We start from the raw sequence: 10486 nt of genomic DNA on the forward strand, positions 1-10486 counted from the left end.
ATACAAAAATATATCAAATAGAAACCTACCACCATGCTTTCTTTGTTAGAGAGAGAGAGAGAGATGCTTACAATAGTAATGGCTGCAGTGATCCCTTGAGATGATCAATGCATTCAGTTCCACTGTAGGCTAGAGATGGGCATCGGGCCAGACCGGGCTGGGCAGCTCCACTGTAGGCTAGAGATGGGCATCGGCCCGGCTCAGGCCTACCGGGCCACAGACCAAACGGGCCGTGCTTGGCCCGACCTATTACTAAACGGGTCGTGCCTGGCACGGCTCGCTTAACCTAAAGACTAAGCCCAGCACGTTCCTAGGCCCGTGGGGTGGCGGGGCATGCCGGGACTGGCACGGCCCATGCCGGGCACAAGACGGGCCGTGCCTGGCATGAATCAACGCCGGAACACATGCTCCTCGCCGGTGTCGCGATCCATATATTTTATCCATCGGCCACAACCACTGCCCAAGCTCGGCCCCTTCCCCACGCCAAGATGCAGCACCTCCAGCCCCCTCCTTATCGGCAGGAACGCCGACTTCACCAGCCTCGTCCCCGCCACCATCGCCGCCGCCCCACTCCGCATCCTCCCGGCGCCCTTCCTCACCACCACCATCCCCCTCGGCCCCGCCCTCGCCGCCCGTAGCACCTTCGCCGCATCCCTCCGCCGCCAGTCCACCACCATGAAGTCCACCCCCTGCATCTCCCCCATCACCTCCTCCGCCTCCCCAACCACCACCGCCAGCTCCGCAGCCGGCAGCCCCGCTCTTCGCATCACCTCCACGTACTCGGCCACCGACCGCTCGTCTGGGATCACACACACGTGCCGCCCCCGCGTGTGCCTGGCAGCAGCCTCGAGGCCGAGGCTCGTGGCTGCCCCGTCGCCGTGATCCCAGGCCTCCACGATGAGCTGAGCCTTCCACCCGCCGGCCATGGCGGCTACCAGCTCTGCCACATTGGTCTCCTCGAGATCACGGTCGGCTAAGGCTTTTACGGCGTCGATCTACGCCTTGGATGTCGTTTCCGGGCACCAAACCAGCTTCATCTTCCCCCCCTTCTCTCTCTCGCTTTCTAAATCTCTTCCGTCTCTAGCTTGTTCCGATGGATGACGAAGTGGGGAAGCGTGGGAATATAAATGGGAGCATGTGCCCTAGGCCCGCGGGCTGTGCCATGCTGTGCTTGACCCACGAATTATGCCAGCCCATGCCCTTATGGGCCGTGCCGGGCTCGGCCCGCGAGCCAGAAATCCTTAACCCAGCCCAGCCCCCTTTTATGAGCCGTGCCTAGCACGGCCCATTACTGTAGCAAGCGGGTCGTGCCTGGCACGGCCCGCTTCGTGCCGGGCCATGGGCGGCCCGGCCCAATACCCACCTCTACTGTAGGCACACAATTTGTGAAGGATCCTTGAAGCATTTATGCAAAGAACAGGATTATCTAGTTCGCCAATAAGCCATCTCAATATGTACCTCCCAGTCCTTTAAGATCCTATTGCAGTTCTGCTTGCTCTCCAAAACCAGCAGCGCCAATGCCTCCCCCGCTTCGACACTCAACTCTTGGCAATCATTTGTCAATCCCGGGTTGAAGAAGAAAGCCAGCAGAAGCTTAATAATCCCGCTGCTGCTCCCAATCTTATCTCGGAGTCTCGTCCATTGCCAGGCCAGTCAGAATCTCAATGCCCATCTTCTGCAGCTCCATATTGTTCTCTCCATACCTCAAAATCTCTTTGATGTTGCTCACTGTAAATACTATCTCCGACATCTCTCGCCGCAACAATTTTCCGGTGCTACCAGTCGCGATCACGAGCATCTTCACCACTTCCAGTGACCTCTCCACTGCTTCAATTTGAGAATGCAAGGCTCTTGCTTGTTCCTTAGCAACCTCTCACCAGCACCAGTGAAGTGGATGATGTTTGGAAGGAGGCTTCTGGTGTAAACATAATCCACAAGATCTGAATAATCATAAATGTCTGAATTTATTTACTTGCCGTAAGTAAGCGTACCTGGATTCATTACTATGATCTGAATAAAATTCTTTTCTCCCTCTTGACCTTGTTTAACACCCGTGATAGAGACTGGTTTTGTGTTTCTTAAATAGGCAGAGAGAGACCCTTGAGTTCATCTTTCCATCAAAAATAAGGGAGTTACAACTTCTCTAGGAGTCGGTTACTATAATCATCCATTAACCAACCACGATTGGTCATGTGGGTCAAAAATCTAACATTCTCCCACTTGGCCATATGACCATAATATCTATTTGGATAGAATGATATAAACATTAGGCACGCAACATTCCAATCCATAGTTAGTTTGCTCATGACAATACCATAATTAAACAACTTACTAGTGCGAGTCATGGCGGTTCCATATCTACAAAGTGACATATTCCTTCCAAGTACCACAACACCAGCAAATTATTTAACCACAGTCCATAAATGAGAATTATCTATAATGGTCAAATATTATGTCTTTGTTAGAAATAATTCCAGTGGTCATACATTCAAACTCATGCATGTATATACATTTGAAGAATAGAAAAATTAGAAATATAATTAATTCGTTTCAGGTGTCACAGAAATAAACATGGTATAATCCTCAATTAACATTATGGGCTACAACAAAAACCCATTCTTACAATCTGCTTCTTAAAGGTCTTCGGTTGTAAACCTTTTGTCCAAGGATCTACAATCATGAGCTATGTTCTTATATTTTCTATACACGTGTTATTTCTGAACTTCCTCCTTAGCGACAAAATATTTAAGCTCAATGTGCTTAGCACCATTAGAATATTTGTTATTTTTGGAGAAATAAATAACTGCAGTATTATCACAAGAAATTCTCAGCAGCGAAAGTCGACAATCCCAAATCTCGAGATAAAGTTACGCGGTCACATACCATGAACTGTGGCCTCAAAGTATGCCACAAATTCTGCTTCCATTGTGGATGAAGCAGTAGTAGTCTGTTTGGCACTTTTTCATGAGATTGCACCTCCAACTAATAAGAACAAATAGTCAAACGTTGACTTTCTATTATCCACACATCCAGCAAAGTTTGAATCCGAATAGTCAATCACCTCAAGTCTATCAGATCTTCTATATGTGAACATGTAGTTCTCTATTTCTTGCAAGTATCTCATCACCTTCTTTGCAGCTTTTTAGTGATATATTCCTGGATTACTTTGGTATCTGCCTAGCATTCTAACTGCAAAATTAATGTCCGGTCTAGTGCAGGTCTGAGCATATATCAAGCTTTCAACTACCGAAGCATAAGGAATATTTTTTATCTGCTTACGTTTCCATTCATTCTGTAGGCATTGCATGAGACTAAATTTATCCCCTTTTTGAGTTGGAGCAACGCTAGCTTAACGGTTCTCCATACCAAATCTCTCTAGAACTCTATTTATATATGCTTTTTGAGACAACCTTAACAATCCACGTGATCGATCATGAAATATTTCAATGTCTATCATGTAGGTTGTCTCATTCATATCTTTTATTTCAAAGTTCTTTGAGAGAAAACCTTAGTTTTATGCAATAAGCCAAGATCACTACTGGCAAGCAATATGTCGTCAATATATAGAACTAGAAAAATAAACTTTCTTAAAACCGAAGGAAGTGATAGTATCATTAAACTTATAATACCATTGTTGAAAAGCTTGTTTAAGTTCATATATTGACTTTTTTAATTTGCAAACTGTGTGCTCTTTTTTCTTTAATAGAAAACCTTCGGGCTGATCTATATAGACTTCTTCATCTAAACTTCCATTTAGAAAAGTAGTTTTTACATTCATTTGGTGCAACCCTAAGTCATAATATACAACCAAAGTCATAATGATTCTGAGTGAGTTCTTTTTAGACACAGGAAAAAAGGACTCTTTATAATCAATGCCTCCTTTCTGAGTGAAATCTTTGGTCACTAGTCTGGCTTTATATCGTTCAACATTACTCTTTGAGTCGAGCTTAGTTTTAAAGACCCATTTACATCCAACTGTCTTACAACCTTCGGGCAAATCAATTTATTTTGCAGAATCAACACTTTTTATGGCTTGTTTGAAAGAAACTAGATCTTTTCTTGTCCCTATATCAAAATCAGATTCTTATAGATAAACCATATAATCATTTGGAATGGCAGATCTTCTTTCTCTCTAAAATTTACTTAATGTCATTTCTTGTGATTCTTCTACAACCTGTTCAGTAGTGATAACTTTGTCATGGAGTATTTTGTTATTAATTTGTTGTTCAATGTTGTCGAACTGTGTGACAACTATAGGAACAACAATTTTCTTAGAAGTCATGGGTAAAAAGACTTGCATCCTAACTTTTTGAATTTTCATATTTCGTGGTTTATCACTTTTACTGGTTTCACCATTCTCAATGAATCTGACATTATCGGTCTCTATAATTCTGGTACTATGATTAGGACAGTAAATCCTATACCAATTGAATTTTTTGGGATAACCGATAAAGTATCCACTAATCATTCTAAAATGTAATTTTTTTTCATATGGATTATAAATTCTGGCCTCCACTGGACAACCCCAAATATACAAGTATCTTAAACTCGATTTTCTTCCTATCCACAACTCAAAAGGAGTCTTTGGAACTGTCTTACTAGGAACCCGGTTTAATATGTATACAATGGTCTTTAGAGCTTTTATCCATAACGATATGGATAACAAAAAATTACTCAACATTACTCCTAACTATATCCATAAGTGTACGATTATGCCTTCCAACTTCACCATTATGCTGTAGCAATTCATTCGCATTCCACTTATCCTTAATAGTATTATAGTGAATTCAGAATGATCTATATTGAGGAGGCAAGGAGTTCAAAATAAATTGAACTAGAAAGGATTCATCCACATTTATCTGAAGAGCGTTCAGCTTAGCAGTTATATTAGTCATTTCATGGATATGCTCATGCATCCCATGAGTACCATCAAATTTAATGGGGATAAGCTTAGCTATTAATGTCCCTGCCAGAGACTTATCATCGGATCGACAATAGACTTCCACAATTTTCAATAATGCTTAAGCACTGTCACATTCAGGAAGCGTTGACTTAATGTTGTTCGCTATGCTCATCCGCATAAACATAATGCTCTGTCTGTTCAATGTTTTTCAAGACTTATAGAAAGTCTTTTCTTTCGCACTGCTTGTATTAGTAATATCAGCTGGTTTCTCAGTTCAGAAAGCTAAATCAAGATCCAGAACACCAAGGTGAAACTGGACTTATTCATTCCACTTTGAGAAATTGGTTTCATTAAAGATTGAAACAGAAGAACCTTACGAATGAAACAAAACAGAAATAGATACTGCAATAAGAAAACCGGCAATAAGAAAATGCTTCTAACATTAATACTTGTAATAAGAAAATGCTCACAACATTAATATTTTGAGTTAGCAATGATAATAATGAATAACATAAACAGTGTTACCATAGTACACTTTTAGATAGTAATTATGAAACACTAAATTACTATTATGGTGATTCCCAATTTACCTAAGAATAATTAATGATATAGATCCAAAATTCAAATAGGCTTGTCACCTTTGAACACCCAATACCTATTAAATCAAGGATACTCACTAATCATCCTAACTTAGTAAATCAATCATTCGAAAGTGGTGCACCTTTGGGCCAATCTATAATATCTCATGATTGAAAATTGTAAATCATAATTTGCAAAGTCATTATCTTAATACCTGGGATAAGGGTATTAAGTTTTTCTTGATGTCCATTAAACATTCCAGTTGGGTCACTTTAGCAACTACCAAACTATGTCATAACATAGACATCAAATTAAAATAATGACATTGCATATAATTGACAATTTATAATATGACTATTAAAATGAAATTTATATTTCATATATATATAACATGATATGTAGTTGACATACTCAATCAATAGTAATTGGTAATGACTTCATCAAAATAATTCTTTACCAATCTATATGATCACAATGTATGTCATATCAAACTATCAAGTATACTAATTTGTACCACATGTCTACGAAATCACAACTCTTTACATGGAAGGCTAAGCCACTGAAGTTTCCAGCTAAAACATTTAATTTGCATGGATACAAATAAGAAAGGTAACTAGAACCTTAACAGAAATAGATTAAGGTCCCAACTGAGCTGATCAAACCACTATTCATGATGCTCATGTGTTTAAGTATGAGGCTTCAGGAAGAGGTGGAGGGGCCAGTTGCTTTGTTCTCGCAGAAGCTACCCCCTTCTACTCCTCTCCCTTGCCGATGATTCTTAATCCTCCCCATTCGCGCTCTCTCTGTCTCTCCTTCTTGCTGTGTGTATATGTGTGTGTTTTGAAGAGGAGAAACAGAGATCTTAGGGTGATTTGGTGTAGTGTTCGTTCTTTGTGATGGTCGGATCTTTCTAGGCAACCCAGCTCTTTGGGTGATTTGCCTAGAAGAGTGCAGAGATGAGGAAGAAAGTGGGATCTCCCTCTCCCTCTATGCCATAATGACGGATCAAGGGTGGAAATAAAAGATATTAAAAAAAGTTTTTCCTCTAGCACCAAAAGGTTTTTTTTGGTTCTGGTATCTTGTGTGATGGCTTATCCAAAATAAACCTTGATAACCATTTTGTTGAAACTCTTTTGACCTTGCATCATAATGTTGGAATTAAATGAAACCTGATGAGTGAAAGATCTTCTAACTTGTGGCATAGATGATTGAGTCATATATCTAAAGAAAGGTTAGAGAGATTAGTGAAGGATAAGATTTTGCCAAATCTAGACTTTACCGATCTCGGTATGTAAGTGGATTGCATTAAGAAAAAGCAAACCAAGCATACAAAGAAAAATACCACAAGAAGTGAAGAACTTCTTGAAATTATCCATACATACATTTGTGGGCCTTTTGACTTTTCATCGTTTGGTAGAGAGAAGTATTTTATCACTTTTATTGATGATTTCTCATGTTATAGTTATGTGTATTTGTTGCATGAAAAATCTTAGGCAGTGGATGCCCTAGAGGTGTACATTATTAAGATTAAAAGACAATTAGATAGAAAAGTAAAAATTGTTAGATCTGATAGAGGTGGTGAATATTATAGTAGGCATGATGAAATACGACAACATCCTGGCCCATTTGCTAAACTCTTAGAAAAGCATGGCATATGGGCTCAATACACTATGTCGAAAACACCACAGCAGAATGGTGTAACTGAAAGGCGTAATCGTACACTTATGGATATTGATTAGGAGTATGTTGAGTAATTTTCAGTTACCCATATCGTTTTGGATGGAAGCCCTTAAGACCGTTGAAATTAAACCGAATTCCTGGTAAGGCAGTTCCAAAGACTCCTTTTGAGTTGTGAATAGGAAGAAAACTGAGTTTAATATGTATACAGCGGTCTTAAGGGCTTCCATCCACAACGATATGGATAACGAAAAATTACTCAACATACTCCTAACCACATCCATAAGTATACGATTGCGCTTTTCAGCTACACTATTCTGCTGTGGCATTTTCGGCATAGTGTATTGAGCATGTATGCTATGTTTTTCTAAGAGTTTAGCAAATGTTCCAGGATGTTGTCCTGTTTCATCATACCTACCATAATATTCACCACCTCTATCAGACTTGACAATTTTTACCTTTCTATCTAATTGACTTTCAACCTCAGTAATGTACACCTCTAGGGCATCTACTACCTGAGATTTTTCGTTAAAAGACAAATTAACAGGCTATGGAAAGCCGCAGAATGCCACGCAAACGGCTCTGTTTCAAAATTCAAAATCCAAAAAAAATGAAAAAAGAGAGTGTTTGAAAACAACAAAATTCCTTAAATACGGCAAGAAACAAATCACCCCATTGTAACACGAAAACAATGAGGAATGAAATAACAAAGGCATTTATCTCATTCTAGATCCACAATAATGTCATATTAAAAATTCATAAACCTGCTTTGATACCACATGTAAACATAATCTACAGGATCTGAATAATCATAAGTGTCTGAATATATTTACTTGTCGTAAGTAATTGCATACCTGGATCCATTACTATGATCTGAAAAGATAAGGGAGTTACAACTTCTCTAGGAGTCAGTTACTATAACCATCCAGTAACCAACCATAATGGGTCATATGGATCAAAAATCTAACATATGGAACTCCAAATCTTCTCACAGTTGTCATGATCATGAGCAAGATTCATAAGAATTGTTCCCAATATGATAAATCTGGATCAGTTGCTAGATTACTAAAATATTGATTTTATTTTTAATAATTAAAAATCAGTGAGTTGGTGAACTCTAACAATTTGCAACCTTTTTTGAAGATTTATGGTGGATTCCAAGCATCAGTATTTTCAGTAGTAAACTGCAACCACCAGTTAATTCTTGCAATCTTCTAATTCTACTCTAGTTATCTTATTTGTTTCTAGGTAGCTTCTAGTTTAAGTTTTTGTTTTACTTCTATTATCTCACTCTAAAGCTCATGCTGCCACCTTCTAATTTGCATCAGCTATCGGATAGGGGGTGACCCTCCTGTATTAGCTCTAACCTTCCTAACCCTGATGAAGACGAGATTTATATCTCGATCTTCAATACAACAACCAAAAGACTCAGTTTCAACTCAAACTTAACCCTATTTATAGTTTTGATCTAAATTATAGCATGCCTCATCTAGGTTATTCCTAAACTAGGTTAAACTTTTAGGCTTGGTACCTGCTAAATAACTCAACTAATTTTTATCTTGCAAACTGATTATCCTCCTCCTGCAATCCAATTGCATTGCTCATCTTACATTATGTTCATCATCAATCATTAGCAGCCACCAATAGTCATTGGCAACCATGATGGTTGAATCACACTTTGTTTTCTCTATCTGGCCACTCACTCTCCACCCTCATCTTACTTCCGGAGTCCCATCCCTCACCTTCTTCACCTTGCACTGGCCACACCCTTCACCCATATCTCAATCCCCACCAGCTCAACCATTCCCAAACTCCCACGGGTGGCAATCTGCGGATCTAGTTTGGCTCAGGTTGACTTGAGATGGTACATCAAAGCCCATAGGGTCTGACCTGAATCCAAATGGGTTATGTCTGACCCAAATCCAAGTAGGTTAAGAATACCTAACCTGAACCTAGTCTGCAGCCAAGCTGCTGACCCACAACCAACTAGCTACCATATTTCACTTGGTACAAGCCCATCTAGTTCTGGGCTTCTTATCCTTTGCATAAGTTATTTTTTCCATAATTTTTAAGCTTAATCACATGATAGAACAAGGCAAATAAAGTAACACTATAAATCACAAATCTCTAAGCATATTACATATCAATCCAAGTTTAAAACAAGCTAACATGAAATCCATAACTAAATACTACATCCAATCCAAATTTCAGAGCAGCAACAGTAGTCTCTATTTTGTTCTGAGTCATTGATCTTGTGGCTCACCCAATAAATCCACCACTTAAAAACATATATTATATAATATGCACATCACCAACTTGACGAGTCTAGGGACCTTGACCCGGACCTAACCCGACTCGCTGGTGGCTTGCCGGGTTAAGCGAGTCGGGCCTAGGATGGGTCAGTTGAGTAAATGAGTCAGGTCAAAAAATGCCAGCCAGCCAACTTCCCCATCCTTAACTCTGCTACTTTGCTTGCACCCACCATGTTTGTGACCCCATGCTTATCCAACACAAATCCCATCTTATATCCTTCCTTAGACCCTAACCCAAACCTAAGCCCAAATGCCAGTATTGTCCTAAATTCAAAACAAAGCCTGACCTTGACTCTTAGTTGGCCCAAGTTGAGATGGGTTATCAAATTAGTTGCTGTCATATTTGGGACAAATTTTCAATGACGCAGTGGATTGTCAGGTTGCTCAACTAAATTTTCAGGTAAAACTTGGGTTAACCCTAATTCAACCTAAATTGGACTCATTTATTCGTATATTTGCCGAATGGGCATGAGCTAGTGATCATCACCGATAATAATGTATGCCAATATTTAGGTAATGTTTTATAATTTTGCAACCTATAAATTCAGAGGGTGGATGTGTAGCCAATAAAGCATTTTTGCCCAACACAAGTGTAGTTCAATTGGATGGGAGAGGGGATAATGCATGATGCTGCTACTTGGATTGCATATAAACTTCACTCAACAAAAAAAGGGCCCATACAATACATATGCTAAGAAGGAACATGATGATAAAATTGAAAAGTAACTAACTATAAGGATGATGGTGGGATTGAAAGTTCTAAATTGGAGAGGAGGAAGAAGCATAAATTGAGTATATTTCTTCTTGTTAATATCAAAAAGAAGCATAAATGATTTCGCCTTAGAATATTTATTAAAATTAAAATTTTTGAAATACAAAAAACACAAAAAATTATATTTATAGATTTTGTTATTTTCTGAATTAAAAATATTTCTCATTTTCAAACTATTAAATATAATTAGTTGTTGGATTATTATTATTATATTTGGCACATGAAATGCATGACGTTGCAATG

General features: G+C 39.3%; 1 protein-coding gene across 1 annotated transcript; it reads right to left on the reverse strand.

Annotated features, from left to right (window-relative positions):
* Positions 1-389: 389 nt before the first annotated feature.
* LOC113462305 lies at positions 390-926 on the reverse strand. The gene has a single exon (XM_026802087.2). It carries the CDS (start codon positions 924-926, stop codon positions 390-392), a length of 537 nt encoding a protein of 178 aa, XP_026657888.2.
* Between the last annotated feature and the right edge of the window lie 9560 nt (positions 927-10486).

This window comes from Phoenix dactylifera, unplaced genomic scaffold, assembly GCF_009389715.1.
Source record: "Phoenix dactylifera cultivar Barhee BC4 unplaced genomic scaffold, palm_55x_up_171113_PBpolish2nd_filt_p 000026F, whole genome shotgun sequence".
Taxonomy (NCBI): domain Eukaryota; kingdom Viridiplantae; phylum Streptophyta; class Magnoliopsida; order Arecales; family Arecaceae; genus Phoenix; species Phoenix dactylifera.